Source organism: Miniopterus natalensis, chromosome 18 (genome assembly GCF_054644295.1).
Source record: "Miniopterus natalensis isolate mMinNat1 chromosome 18, mMinNat1.hap1, whole genome shotgun sequence".
Taxonomy (NCBI): Eukaryota; Metazoa; Chordata; class Mammalia; order Chiroptera; family Miniopteridae; genus Miniopterus; species Miniopterus natalensis.
In genome coordinates, this window is record NC_142098.1 from 32,580,219 (window position 1) to 32,595,617 (window position 15,399).

At 36.9% G+C, this 15,399-nt stretch overlaps 1 protein-coding gene across 5 annotated transcripts in view; it reads left to right on the forward strand.

Annotated features, from left to right (window-relative positions):
• Window positions 1-15,399, forward strand: part of CNOT1 (CCR4-NOT transcription complex subunit 1) — a 66,066-nt gene that overhangs the window by 46,755 nt on the left and 3,912 nt on the right. For 3 of the 5 annotated variants that reach the window (XM_016206585.2, XM_016206587.2, XM_016206586.2), the window contains exons 31-45: window positions 906-1,202; window positions 1,836-1,976; window positions 2,073-2,177; window positions 2,752-2,871; window positions 3,642-3,833; window positions 4,397-4,539; window positions 5,504-5,612; window positions 5,712-5,881; window positions 6,571-6,823; window positions 9,028-9,276; window positions 10,276-10,439; window positions 10,629-10,746; window positions 11,642-11,743; window positions 13,658-13,831; window positions 14,739-14,888. In XM_016206585.2, the coding sequence (XP_016062071.1) occupies window positions 906-1,202; window positions 1,836-1,976; window positions 2,073-2,177; window positions 2,752-2,871; window positions 3,642-3,833; window positions 4,397-4,539; window positions 5,504-5,612; window positions 5,712-5,881; window positions 6,571-6,823; window positions 9,028-9,276; window positions 10,276-10,439; window positions 10,629-10,746; window positions 11,642-11,743; window positions 13,658-13,831; window positions 14,739-14,888 (2,487 nt within the window). The remainder of the gene's footprint in view (window positions 1-905; window positions 1,203-1,835; window positions 1,977-2,072; window positions 2,178-2,751; window positions 2,872-3,641; window positions 3,834-4,396; window positions 4,540-5,503; window positions 5,613-5,711; window positions 5,882-6,570; window positions 6,824-9,027; window positions 9,277-10,275; window positions 10,440-10,628; window positions 10,747-11,641; window positions 11,744-13,657; window positions 13,832-14,738; window positions 14,889-15,399) is intronic. The other 2 variants (XM_087826616.1, XM_087826617.1) reach the window with 1 other exon arrangement.

Genomic DNA, 15,399 nt, shown 5'->3' on the forward strand with positions numbered 1-15,399 from the left:
GGCACTTAGTTTTTGAAGGAAAAATTCTAGATCTAGAAATTGTGATTCCCCTTTATATTACTCCCAGTAATCTGAATAGTTTTGTGTTCATCATGACTATTTAAATTTTTTTTTACAAGTTCAGTAAGTTAAAGAGACTGAGTGAGTATTAGGGCAGTTTCTACCAGAGAAAAGATTGGAAAGGATCTTTTAAGTAAAGCAAAGGCTTTAGGGTATAATGATATAAAAAAATGCTTGCTATTCTGAGGAATTATTTGTAGCAATAAAAGTTGTTGTAGAAATCATTTTCTTTGTAAACTTGATTCTTTTTCCATTTTCCCAAGCTACTAAAGAAGTTATTTTATATACACATATATACACACACACACACAAATACATACATACATACATTTTTATTGATTTCACAGAGAGCAAGAGAGAGAGAGAGAGAGAGAGAGAAACATCAATGATGAGTCATTGATCAGGTGCCTCCTGCACGCCCCCTGCTGAGGATTGAGCCCAAATCCGGGGCATGTGCCCTGACTGGGAACCAAACCGCCACCTCCTGGATCCTACAGTCTGTGCTCAACTGTTGAGACACACCAGCCGGGCAAGAAGTTACTTTTTAAAAGGGGACTTGAGTCACATACTTGAACTAAGCAAGTAATACATCTTGTAATGAACCACAGAACTTTTTAAAAATGAAAGATGTGTTGCTGTGAACTACAACGTGTGCTGAAGACTGACTTCTCTCTTTTGGTAGCCCAACTTCTGATTCCTGAGCTGTTCACTGATTAATTTAAAGTAGAAATTGGTAGTTAATGGTTAATCTGAAGTAATTCCAAAATCATGGGTAGGATTACTGATAGAAATTGGGGTGTCTTATTTAAATAAGTGGTTGACTTAACTTGTTCTTCTCCACCCAGATTCCCTTGTTTCAGGCCCATCCACAGTTGAAGCAGTGTGTGCGCCAAGCTATTGAACGGGCTGTCCAGGAGTTGGTCCATCCCGTGGTGGATCGATCAATTAAGATTGCCATGACTACTTGTGAACAAATAGTCAGGAAGGATTTTGCCCTTGATTCTGAGGAATCTCGAATGCGAATAGCAGCTCATCACATGATGCGTAACTTGACAGCTGGAATGGCTATGATTACTTGCAGGGAACCTTTGCTCATGAGCATATCCACCAACCTGAAAAACAGTTTTGCCTCAGCTCTTCGTGTAAGTTGATTGTTTCTGTGCTGTAGTACAAAACTGACTGCTGCTTGTCTAAGTTTCTTTTCTTTGCATTTCTACTTTAATAGTAACCGTATTTGTTTGATGTCTTCCTCATAGATTGTAAATTCTGTGGGGTGAAGCATCATTTTTTGTTTACTATTGTATCTTCAACACAGTTTTTGGCAGATAATATTTATTGCTCTAAAGAAATAAAGGCTTTTAAGAAAATGCATAAGTTAATAATCTTGATTCAGTTTACCATGACTTTAAATTAAAGCACTTGGAGTAGAGCAGTGCAAGTAAAGCGACTTCGTTTGTACCTACATACAGCACAAGTGACTCAGTTATTAATTTTGGGTCTCAGATGTTATAGTTACAATGCTTTTGTTTACTGCTCTTCTGTTTTCATACTGTTTACCGTCTTTGCAACTACCTGGTAAGATGTTTCGGATCAGTGGTATTTTTATCTTACAGATAAAGAGGATTGTTAGACTATTTTGTGGTCATAGCTAGTAAGTCAAGTCCGAACTTTTAAATTCATATGTCTAGCAAGCACTGTATTTTCTGTTACCCTGTGTGTCTGTCTTATCTATCTGAAAACTTGAAATATTTTTCTTTCATCTCTCCTCCTAATAGACTGCATCCCCACAGCAAAGGGAAATGATGGATCAGGCAGCTGCTCAGTTAGCTCAGGACAATTGTGAATTAGCTTGCTGTTTTATTCAGAAGACTGCAGTAGAAAAAGCAGGCCCCGAGATGGACAAGAGATTAGCAACTGTAAGTGTTTAGCATTTGCCTTTTAAGGATTTTTCTTTTTTATGTTTAAGGAAGTGCCACATAACAAGAACCTCAGTGACTTTTTCTTATTTGCAGGAATTTGAGCTGAGAAAACATGCTAGGCAAGAAGGGCGGAGGTACTGTGATCCTGTTGTGTTAACATACCAAGCTGAGCGGATGCCAGAGCAAATCAGGCTGAAAGTGAGAATCGGGGGCTCTGTCTCTCCCTGCCCCATCTTTATTTCCTTTCTGTTCTTGTTTAAACTCCTCACCAGGACTAGGACAGTGGGGTTAAATGTTATTTTAGAGAAAATATCTCACCTCAGTAGAATTTTACTTAAAGGCTACCTGTGGATAAGATGTAGGCATAGCTTAGATGTGTCCCAACTTGGCCTTCCCTTTGGGTACTTGTGTTTTTATTGCTAGTTGCTTATTGGTGACAAGAATATGGTGAAAAACCTGATCATTTTAAAAACAGCTCCTTGGAGAATTGCCGTGGTATGGTCCTATTTGAGGCATTTTCCAGTGGAAAAACTTAATGAGTTTATAAATGAGGGTGTCTGATAGAATTCAGGGAAACGGGAAAAACACTGTCTGTGTGTTTGTGGTGTGCATGCACATGCATACTCAGTCATGCTATAACATATGTTAATGACTCCTGTGTCCCTTCTCCAGAACCCCTGTGCTTACTTCCCATGCAAACTTGCCACTTTCAAAAAATTTTTTTCTTTGCTTGTGAAGAGGATCCTGTCAAAATAGGTTTTCTTCTTCCAAGGTTGGTGGTGTGGACCCAAAGCAGTTGGCTGTTTATGAAGAATTTGCACGCAATGTGCCTGGTTTCTTGCCTACGAATGATTTAAGTCAGCCCACGGGATTTTTAGCTCAACCAATGAAGGTAAATACTTGACTTGGATTAAATTGAGTTTTACAGTTTGAGTGTTTTTGTCTAATCTGTAACTTGCTTCCTGGAAGTTTGAGTTAATTAAAGGGGAAAAAATGATCCAGTTTTTGTTGAGTTTAAGTATTGCCTGTATCAGACCAATGGGATTTTTTAAATATCTATGAGTTTGATTTATCTTTCATGTTTGGCCTAATTAGAGGAATTTACATGGTTTCCCTGTTTTTTCATGTAAAGATTTAAAAAAAAAAAAAATTATTTTCTGAAAAGTTAAAATTTTAGGGGGTAACATTTTCCCCTGAACCCTTTGAACATACGTTGCTGACCTTGATGTCCCAATCACTCTTACAAAGACATTATCCTGTGTGACCATGGTCTAACCACTGAAATCAGAAAGGTAATACTAACATGTTAATATCATCTAATTCTTAGACTCCATTCAGGTTTAACAAAGTGTCCTGATACTTTTAAAAGATATATATGTTTTTATTGATTTTAGAGAAGAAGGGAGAGAAACATTGATTGGTTGCCTCCTGTATTTACCCTGACTGGGGATTGAATGGGCAAGCTAGGTATGTGCCCTGACTGGAAATCAAACATGCCACTTTTTGGTGCACAGGATGACGTTCAACCAACTGAGCCACACCAGCCAGTGTGCCCCTCCATGTTTTGATGATAAAAAAAAAAAGACTTCAGTTGCTACATGTGCCAGTGAAAAATCTTTAAAATGTTTCTCTCTTTTTCAATTGTTTCCTTCTCTAAAACAGCAAGCTTGGGCAACAGATGATGTAGCTCAAATTTATGATAAGTGCATTACAGAACTAGAGCAGCACCTACATGCCATCCCACCAACTTTGGCCATGAACCCTCAAGCTCAGGCCCTTAGAAGTCTTTTGGAGGTTGTAGTATTATCTCGAAACTCCCGGGACGCCATAGCTGCTCTTGGATTGCTCCAGAAGGTTAGTTCTAAAACTTTTATTACTTTGAGAAGAAACTAGGCTTGTAAACATCCAGAGACCTGCATTATTATCATTTAAGTTACATTTAAGATTTTAAAAGTTAATAAAAAGCAAATACTGTTCTGTAATAAGCAGATGGTCTTTCTCCAGAATAGAATATAGTCATGGCAGTTAAAAATAGTAAAGGGTGAATTCTTTTTAAGGCACAATTTCCTGGAAATACGATTATTCAAGAAACTTTAAAAGATAGCCCTTTAGATTTTGAGGGACACATTGATCCAAGTATTTGAGCAGTGGGGGTATAAGGTAGGTGGAGACCATTGGATTTTGACTAGGGACAGTGGAGCCTTATATGACAGTGAAGAACAAGAGTGTGAGCATAAACCAAATAAAACTTAGAGAGTATGTGTGTTAGGTAAGTGAAAAGGACTTTGTTGAGTGGAAAGATTGTTAACTCCACTGCCAGGTACCTTGTAGTTTGCATTAAGGTTTGGTTTTTGGCTTTGATAGTTGGGCTGAGTACTATATTTTCCATGGTTCTGAACCCTTTTTTCCTGCCATAGGCTGTAGAGGGCTTACTAGATGCCACAAGTGGTGCTGATGCTGACCTGCTGCTGCGCTACAGGGAATGCCACCTCTTGGTCTTGAAGGCTCTTCAAGATGGCCGGGCATATGGGTCTCCATGGTGTAACAAACAGATTACAAGGTCAGTAGCCATCTTAGAAGAGTCGTATTTATTGGACTGCCTTCTGATATATATGGCGCTCTTTAGGTATAGAGGTTTTCCTTTAATTTGGAAGGTAAATGGGACATTTGGAATTTCTAATTCTGAGTAGTGAGAATTGTGAATAATTGTCCTTTTGCCATTTGGTGCCTATGACAGATACAGAAAGCCAACCAGTACTTGCTTTGGGGAATAAATTGTAGACCATTGTTTTTTTTGTTTGTTTTTTTTAATATGTCTTTTGATTTCCGAGAGAGGAAGGGAGAGAGACAGAGAAAGAGAGAAATAGAAACACCAGTGATGAGTCATTGATCGGCTGCCTCTTGCACTGGGGATTATGCCTGCAACCCGGGCATGTGCCCTGACCGGGAATCGAACCTCAATCTCCTGGGTCATAGGTCGAGGCTCAAACACTGAGCCACACTGGCTGGGCTAGACCATTGATATTAAAAGGTTTCATTGATTGTATAGCAGTGGTGTTCATACATAAATATTTTAATGTCTTAAATGGAATGATTTGGTTTGTTTAAAATATGTTTTTATTGATCTTTCTTTTAAGGGGGGTGTGTGTTGGGGGGAGAAACATCTGTTGGCTGCTTCCTGCCTGTCTCCTGCTGGGGATTGAGCCTGCAACCCCAGCATGTGCCCTGACCGGGAATGAAACTGGCGACCTTTTGGTACATGGGGTGATGCCCAGCCGAGCCGCACAGGACAGGGCTGGAATGCTTTGTTTTCTAGGCTTTGAAAGCAAAGCTTGTGTTTTAACACTGGGCTGTCTGTCCCACGTTATTACTGGCTATTTTGAATCTTGGATACTGATTGCAGTTGGTTTTCAGGGCATCCTTGATTTGGAACAAGTTATCATTTGAATAAAATGGGCTCTTTAGTTTACTTGATGCAGTTTTGGCTAAGCCTATATGAATAAAGAAATACTGCCTTTTTCTAGGTGCCTAATTGAATGTCGGGATGAATATAAATATAATGTCGAGGCAGTGGAGTTGCTAATTCGCAATCATTTGGTTAATATGCAGCAGTATGATCTTCACCTAGCTCAGGTATGGAAGAAGTTTACTTAAACAGGAGAAGGGGCTCTGGTAGTTGGGAAGTGTGTTTGCTGTAACTGTTGTCTTATATTGTGCTTTCTGTGTTGCCAGTCAATGGAGAATGGTTTAAACTACATGGCTGTTGCATTTGCTATGCAATTGGTAAAAATCCTGCTGGTGGATGAGAGGAGTGTTGCCCATATTACTGAGGCAGATCTGTTCCACACCATTGAAACCCTCATGAGAATTAACGCCCACTCCAGAGGCAATGCTCCAGAAGGGTGAGGATGGAATGCCCGGGATCGTGTGTGTTCAGCACCCTAAGAAAGAGCTTCAGAAATGAGTGTGCAGACTTACTAACATCACCTACTGTGACTGCTTTACCTACAACATACGGGAAGCTTGAGAGAGGCCGAATATTGTCCTTGAATTATGAAAGCTTAACTAACTGCCAGGCCTTCTTGCCATAGAGCAGTACATACAATATTAATATTAGACTTGGTGTCAGAGTCCTTTGCTTCATTAAGTCCTGGCTCTGCCACTTAAAATCTGTCTGGCTTTAGGCAAGTTGATTTACTCTAAGCCTGTTTCTTATAAAAACTGGAAATAATACCTCAAAGGGCTTTTGAGAATTAAGATAAATAATACAAATCATGCTATATAGTAGGTACTCAGTGAACGTCATATAGTAGGTATGCAGTGAATACTCGTTGACAGTGAACATCAGCTCCATTTCAACGGGCACTGTTTTTTGGTCAAGACCTGGCTTAACTAAGTTCAGTCATTTGCATATTGTGTCCACCTGATTCTACAGAAATAAAGAGATCAAGGATAGTTTTGTTTAAATATGGAAATAGTAAAGTGATCATCACTCTTGTGGTTTCTACTAAATAAGCAAGTTGTCCAGCTGTATGTCTGTGAAATCACAACCATGAGTAGACTGATTTTCACTCTGGATTTATTGTACTAGATTGCCCCAGCTGATGGAAGTAGTGCGATCCAACTATGAAGCAATGATTGATCGTGCTCATGGAGGCCCTAACTTTATGATGCATTCTGGGATCTCTCAAGCCTCAGAGTATGATGATCCTCCAGGCCTGAGGGAGAAGGCAGAGTATCTTCTGAGGGAATGGGTGAATCTCTACCACTCAGCAGCAGCTGGCCGTGACAGTACCAAAGCTTTCTCTGCGTTTGTTGGACAGGTAGAGCTTTTGGAAAGAAAGGTGCTTTTTATTCAACATAAGTAGGGTGTGATTCCTCCAATATTAAAGCTCAGTATTACGTACCTGTGGTCAGACAGTTACCTCCATACTCATGTAAACCAAAAATGTCATCATTACCCTGTTAAATTGATACAGCTTATTTGTTTCATCATTGGACACTAAACAGTAAAGCCAGCATTCTACCCTTTAATTCTATTTATCCCATTTCAATTGTCACAGCTACAAAGTATAGTGGATCAGGTAATGAGTGATGAAATTGTTAGTCATATATATAGTAATGTTACTAGCTTGATAATCAGTGATGGGATTATGGGCCAATAAGTAAAGTTCTTGTAATAGCCCATGTTTAAAAAATAAAGTAAAATACAACAAAACAAAAAACTTAGTTAAATGGTAGAGCTTTTTATTGTATTTTTTAGAGTAGCCTACTTATCTAAAACTGATTAGCTTGTTCTTTTTCGGAAATAGTTTCAAGTATTTTCATTCAATTTGATCTAAATTGAACTTTGAGTTGAGTGTTAGGAAACAAGTCTGTAGCTAAAAACTAGGTTTGGCAGTAATATTTGTGAACAGGATGAACAGGAAATATTGTAGGGAGAGAGCCATAGTATCATTTAGCTGTCTGTTTTTGATCCTCATTGGCTACTTTCAGCCACTATGGAGGGATTCAGACCCATTAATCAGTGTGTCCTAATCATGTTACTTGGCTGGCAAGAGTGGTACCTTTTTCCTGAACTGGCCTTAGAATTCCTTTAGTAGAACTCTTGTAATGTTTGTTCTGGGAGATATAATCTGCTTATTTCTGCAGATTTGCCATTTCTTCAAACTGAGACCAAAGCTTATATTTGCATCATAGAAAGATTACAGATTAGATCTATCAAATAAATGACAATTGAATGTGGAAGAGCTGATTTGAATTTTAGGAGATAGAAATTGGATTTACTTTTCTAGATGAGTGTTACTTAGTAAATCATGCTCAGTAACTCTCTCCCCTTAAAGAATCCAGGAAATTACAAAACATACCTATTGAAAAGCTGTTACTGCAGGTTTATAGATTGATTTCTGATTTGGATGGAAGAATTTTGAATTAATTGGGTTTTGTGATCACCGGTATGTCATGGGTATGGATGTGGCATCTGTCTCAGCTCTTCCTGCTGGCTTATTAGCTCTCATTTCTTTTCTCCATTTGTAAAAGATAATGTATTATACTTTCCTGTTCTCTTTTGAGAATTCTTTCTTATGCTCCATCTTGATTATAGCTGTCTGTCCTATTTCCTCTCCCCTGTTAATTTTTCAGATTTCAATGTACGAGAAAGTCCCTTTGCTGGCCTTCTGTCTTGGCTAGGGCACATGATTGTCAATTCAGCTGTTTTATTGCTTATCAAGAGATAATTCAAGTTTCCAAGATAACAGTCAAGTGTTTATTCTGGGCTTGGTTTCTCTGTTTAGTAAGCACTGACCTCCTGCCTCTGCTGTCTTAATACTTGTCTTCTCTTCTTTCGTACTAGCCAAATAACTTCTCTGCTGCTTCATTTCCAGATCATATGTCATAAAATTTGTGCTTTATTCTTTTTTGAAAAAATAAACTTGCCCTTTTCACTTTATTTTAACTTAATTTACATTAAAATGGCTTTAATGTACATTAAAATAAGTAGATACTGTCTGCAGGTATTTTCATTATACAATTTATTGCTTGATTAATTACTTACATAATTATTTATACAAATTATTATTTAATGTTCCTGATGAAGCTACTTGGAATTTCAAAAACTTTTGGTTAAGTCAACTGGAAGAAATTATCTTCTGTGAGAAAGTAAAATATATATATAATGTCATCTCCTTGGAGGAAATATACATTGGAGAGAATGTCTTAATATTACTTTTAGTGAGTTACCGAAAGTTGGTTTAATTTGCATAGTTAATTTTCCAAATTATTTGGCTATGGACTGCTGTTCAAAATTGCCATGTTGTTATCTCTTTTCTCAGTTTCTATCTTCTCTGTCCTCCATTAAACTTAAAACTGGAGCAATTCTGTCACGAGTCCTTAACGGCCAAGTCATTTTCATGGCAGCTTTTTTACAAAGTAAAAATTAGAAATGTGACAATAGAAATAAGTGAAAGAATATTTCTTATGTGTAAAAATTAAAAAGTTTATTTTGTGTGTATTATCTCATTGTGTCTTTATGTTTTTGTTCTCTTGGTAGATGCACCAGCAAGGAATCCTGAAGACTGATGACCTCATAACAAGGTTCTTTCGTCTCTGTACTGAAATGTGTGTTGAAATCAGTTACCGTGCTCAGGCTGAACAGCAGCACAATCCTGCTGCTAATCCCACCATGATCCGAGCCAAGTGCTATCACAACCTGGATGCCTTTGTCCGACTCATTGCACTGCTAGTGAAACACTCAGGGGAGGCCACCAACACTGTCACGAAGATTAATCTGCTGAACAAGGTCTGCAGTCCTTTCTCGCCTCATTCTTGGTACACTTGAAGCCTGCACCAGTGGTTCTAAAACCTCAGGGCTCAACTCTTTTCCAAAACATGTTGTAGCATCCCCTTTTCTGTATTGAAATTAAATTTATAGATAACATGCAAACATAATCACCAAGTTTTAAAAGAGGAATATGACGCTTTAACAAAAGACCCTGAAAAAATCATAACGTATTTCAGTATGTTAATGTTAGGTAATGCTAACTAAAAGCTATTTAGTTAGTATGAGATTTGAATGAGATGGCTAGATATGTTCACTATGTAAAACAAATGGTAAACAAATTGGTAACTCAGATACCATGGGAGACATTAGTTATTGTCTTGATTTTTCTGAAAAGGAACAAAGTACGGTTTTCTTATTTATACAGTGGAATTCTTAGAAATTTGAGTAGTAAAATAGTGCAGAAATGAACTTAAGAGTTTGGTCTTGGGTTATCATAATCAAATAGGTTATCATAACCAAGTAAGTTAGAATCCTCACTGTTAAGTGGTAAAGTCAAGTGGGAGCACAGACAGTTTTTGTATAAGAAATAAAACAGCTTCCCTATTCCCCCTAACAGCTTCCCTATTCCCCCTCTACTAAGTGACAAAAGAACTATAAACCATTTGCCTCTTACCAACTTCACGTCAGACCAGAAAAATTAGGTTGTTATGATGAAATATGATGTTCCATGCTAATTTCTAGAGCTTTAGAGAAGTCACTTGGCATCTGTGGAGAGTACACATGTCTGGTGGAAGGGTATTGAAATTCAAAGAAAAAACACAAAACCCTGCAGGCCGAATCAAATCAATGCATGGCACCTTTGGCTCTCAGCATATAATTTTATATTCAAATAGTATATGTCCTTTCCTCTTAACATGGGGCTTAAGAATGCAAGGTAAAAAAAAAAAAAGCATGACTATAGAGAGTGGTAAATGTATTATCTTCACGATTTAAAGCTCTCACCTGTGTGCTCTATAGGTCCTTGGTATAGTAGTGGGAGTTCTCCTACAGGATCATGATGTTCGGCAAAGTGAATTTCAGCAGCTTCCCTACCATCGAATTTTCATCATGCTGCTCTTGGAACTCAATGCACCTGAGCATGTATTGGAAACCATTAATTTCCAGACACTTACAGCTTTCTGGTGAGTAGTGTTCAATTTAATAGATTCCTGGTAAAGATTGCTATTTTAGTATACTAAAATTTGAGAAGTGGAGCAAGCATTCTGCTTATGGGTTTTAGGCATGTTTATTCATAACACAGCTTGTCTACTTATATTCGTGTGTTCACTGTAAGTTAGACTGTGCTTCTGACAAAGGTTTTCTTCTTTCAGCAATACATTCCACATCTTGAGGCCTACCAAAGCTCCTGGCTTTGTGTATGCCTGGCTCGAATTGATCTCCCATCGGATATTTATTGCAAGAATGCTGGCACATACGCCACAGCAGAAGGTGTGGCTGCAGTTTATCTCCTACAGATGAAGACTGTAACTACCTGGGGCTTATTAGTACTTTTAGTCACTTAGTAGTAGTAATTACACTTCCAAGCTTCCCTGGGAATTCTTCTATTTAATATAGAGCCAAGTCAAGGAGAGTACTTGACTGCCTTTTCTGCCTGAGTTATTCCTCCGATTATGATATTGCATCTCCCAAGTCTGTTGTGAGCTGCCTATGTCAATCTCTTAAGGGCTTTTAAAATGAAGTTGAAAGTTTGGACCACCTCTGTAGACATCTGTATAAAAACTCTGGGTAATGGAGCTATGGAACTTGCCAGTTTCTCAGGTTGCCACTCTAAATGCTAAAGGCTTTCACATTCAAAATTGGGGACCACTTGTCACTGTATTTGAAGAAATTTACATTTAATTAAATTACCCCAACAATGAACTTAATTAGGGAGGGGTGTGCATGCCAAGTTTGGCTAATAGAAGATTTAAGTAAACTAGATAAGGTTATTTGCCAGGAGTTGAGGAGTTGATTGTGGGGAAAGAAATGATTTAGACCTAGGACTTAATTAAAAGAAGGAATTAAGAAACAGACCTAGTTGTCAGTTTCTCAATTGTCTAAGTGTTTTGTGTCTGTCTGAAATTTCCTCATGTTCCTCTCCTGTTCTGTAAATTTTGCTATAGGCAGAAGGACCTACATGTCCTGGAATTTCTGGAGTCAGCTTGTTTCTCACTACCTCCATAATTATGCTTATTCCTTTTTAATTCCAATCAGTCTTTAAGAGAGGCACTTCCATCAGTTTTCTCTAGTTATATTAATATGAAGAAATCACAGTGTAGCCAATTGAATAACTTTTTTGGTGGCAGAATAGCAGCTAAGACTTATATACATTTCTTTCTTTCAGGGATGGCCTATGTATGCACAGCTACTGATTGATTTATTCAAATATTTAGCACCTTTCCTTAGAAATGTGGAACTCACCAAACCTATGCAAATCCTCTACAAGGTAATTAATTTGGAGTTGTAGATTAAAAATAAGTAAAACGTAACACTTAAAAACTTTAAAAATACCACACAACTGGGAATATGAGGCCTAATACTTGTTTATTATAAAGCTTTTAAAGTATGACATATATAAGGAAAGTGCAAAACAAACATTTGGATAACCATCACCGGATCATAAAGGTAATTTCTGTGTTCAACTTTGATATACTACCAGTTTTACAAAATGTGTGTACCACTTAACTCTTCCAGCAACATATTAGAGTTACTCTTCTCATTCCTGGTATATTGTGTGGTTTTCCTTTTAGCCAGTTGTGCAGTAGGATCTCTTTGTAGATTTGATTTGCATTTCCTTGAATTCTTAATAACACTGAGCCTTTCAATCTATAAACATGTATATCTCCATATAGTTAGGTCTTTAATTTTACTCTGAAGTACTGTGTACTTTCCAGCATAAATGTTTTGAACATCTTTCCTTAGACTTATTCCTACATATTTCATGTTTCTTGTGGAATTGTAAGAGATATTTTTTTAAAATTCTCATTTGTTGGTAGCATATGGAAATAAAATTGATTTTGTATATCTGCCTTGTATCCAGCCACCTTGCTAAATTTCCATTTTCTAAAATCTTATCTGTATATTTTTTGGAGAGGGGTATATTCTGTGTACATAATTATTTCATCTACCTGTAACAGGTTTTTAATTTGCTTTCCTTTTTCTTATTGTACTCGCTAGTACTCGCAGGACAGTGTTGAATAGAAGATAGTGATAATGGCATAATTGTTTATAATGATCTTGGGGAAAGCTTTCAATAATTTACTATTAAGTATAATGTTTTTGTAAATCTATATTATTATTTGTATTATAGATACCATTATCTGATTAAGGAAGTGTCCTATTTATAATTTGCTGAGTTTCTAAATCATTAAATAGATATTAATTTTATTGAATTTTTTTTTTTTTTGGCATTCAGGATTATATAAATTTTTTCCTGTTAATGTTGTAATTTCATTAATTTTCAAATGTTTGAACCACCACTGCATTCCTGGACCATTTGGTCATGATATATCACTGATTTTTTTCTCATTTAGGATTTTTTTTCATGTCAGGTTTTGGTATTAGCGGTATGATAGTCTAATTGAGAGTGGAAAATGTTCTCTGTATTCATAAGATCGTGGAAGTAGTGTTAATTTTTTTCTTAAATACTCATAAGGATTTGCCAGTAAAGCCATCTGGTCCTGGAGTTTCTTTGTGGGAAGGATTTTAACAAAATATTTAATTTCTTTATTATAAAGGACTATTCAGATTTTGTTTTGGTTTGATAAATCACATTTTTCAATTTTGTATATTTTACCTGAATTATCAAATTTATTAGCAAGTGATTAAGATTCTCTATTTTTCATGTCTGTAGTGGTGGTCATTTTTCATTCCTGATATTGGTATTGTGTTTTCTCTATCACCCTGGGTAGGGTTTATTTTTAATAATCTTTTCAAAGAACCAGCTTCTTTGATTATCACCTCCGCACCCCTATTTCAGTACTTTTTAAAAAAAAAATCAATTGATTTTTGCTCTTTTTCCTCTTTCTTTGGTTTTAATCAGCTGTTCTTTTTCTAGCTTCTGAAGATAAAAGCTTACTTACATCTTTGTGTTTGTGTTTGTTTTGGTCCCATCTCTTCTGGCATATGTATTTAAGGTTATAGACTCCTGACACCTAGCTTTTCTTAATTTCCAGATGTAAATATTTTGATAAATAACTTGTGATGTTACTGTTACAGCTAATTAAAGCTTGTAACTAAGTTATTGGAGTGTATACTTTTGCATTTTTTACTTGAGTTAAAAATCATAATAATAAAACTATTACTCCTGTTTTCTTAGTATAGAATCAGCAAATGATTTTTCTTTTTTTAAAAAAAATAGGGCACTTTAAGAGTGCTGCTGGTTCTTCTGCATGATTTCCCGGAGTTCCTTTGTGATTACCATTATGGATTCTGTGATGTGATTCCACCTAATTGTATCCAGTTAAGAAATCTGATCCTGAGTGCCTTCCCAAGAAACATGAGGCTCCCGGACCCATTCACTCCTAATTTGAAGGTAAAGTTTCAAACAGCTCAAGGAAAAGAAAATGATGTCTTAATATTTTAGTTCTTTTTCTGGTAAGTAGGTGCCAGGCCAATCATTTGCTAGGTGACCCCACAGCACAGAATTGCAGAACAAACAGACCTTTGTAATGCCCACATTTCATAGGTGTTTTGTTTAAATTGTTGATGTAAGGAAGAAAAGGAACCGCTTAAAATCACACCACCGTGGCATGGGTACTGTCATTTTTATCTATTTTCTACTTCTCCTTGTCCCCTTTCCACATGAAGTTTTTCCAAGTAGCAAGTATGCTGTCTGTTCTGCTGGGGCATCTTTTCCAAGACTAGGGCTTTTGGTGATTGAGTACTCTAATTCTGTACTCTTGAAATCCAATTCTGTACTTTTTTGCAAGTCCTGGGAAAAAAAGTTAGTGGTGCAAGTTAGACTGCTCCACAAGAAGTACCTAACCTATTAATTTTAGAAATATCATTTAATCTTATAAATTCTTCTAAACATTGATAAAAAGTAGCAGCTCTTCTCCTTTTAAAAAGAAATTTTTTTAATCCTCAACTGAGGATATTTTTTCCATTGATTTCTACAGAGTGGAAAGGAAGGAGGAAGGGAGGGAAAGAGAAACATTGATGTGAGAGAAACACATCAATTGGTTGCCTCCATGCGCCCGAATCAGGGCTGGGAAGCCTGCAACCTGAGGTATGTGCCTTTGACTGGCAGTCGAACCTGCTACCCTTAGGTCCTTGGGCCAGTACTAACCACTGAACAAAACGAGCCAGGGCAGCAGCTCTACTCTTTTAAGACATTTATAATGTGTATAGTTTTAGAAAAACAATTTTAGCACTTCGTAGGATAGATACAATTAACTCTTACAAATGCTCTGGTTGATTCTTGTATTTGTTTGTGGCAGGTGGATATGTTGAGTGAAATTAACATTGCACCACGGATTCTCACCAATTTTACTGGAGTGATGCCACCTCAGTTCAAAAAGGATTTGGATTCCTATCTTAAAACTCGGTCACCAGTCACTTTTCTATCTGATTTGCGCAGCAACCTACAGGTTAATTGGTTTGGCTTAACTCTGTCATAGAAAGCACTTTATATGCATAGTCCTTATGTGTGGCCTGTTTGGGAGTTAGTCTTTTCAACTTGATTAAAAGATTTTAATACATACTGTCATTTCTTTTTTTTCTTTAATATCTGTTGAGTTTATTTGGGGTGAGATTGGTTAATAAAATTGTATCGGTTTCAGGTGTACAGTTCTGTAATACATCATCTGTATATTGTATGTTCACCACCCAAGTCATTTCTAATGGTTGGGTGAGATTAACTAGGTTATACATTTTACTAGTTCACCTTATCAGCGACACAAAGCTGTAACCTTGGAAGAGGCAACCGGGGAATGAAATGGACTGATTTTCTGTAAGAATAGACTGCTAGTAACTATTCCTGGCCAGTACTCTTAAGAGTTCTCTAAAGAAATGGTTTAGTTTGCTGTATAGAAAATGATTTCAAGCTGTATTATCTTTCTACACCAAGGAGAAACCACATTTCCCCTCTCCAGATATTTT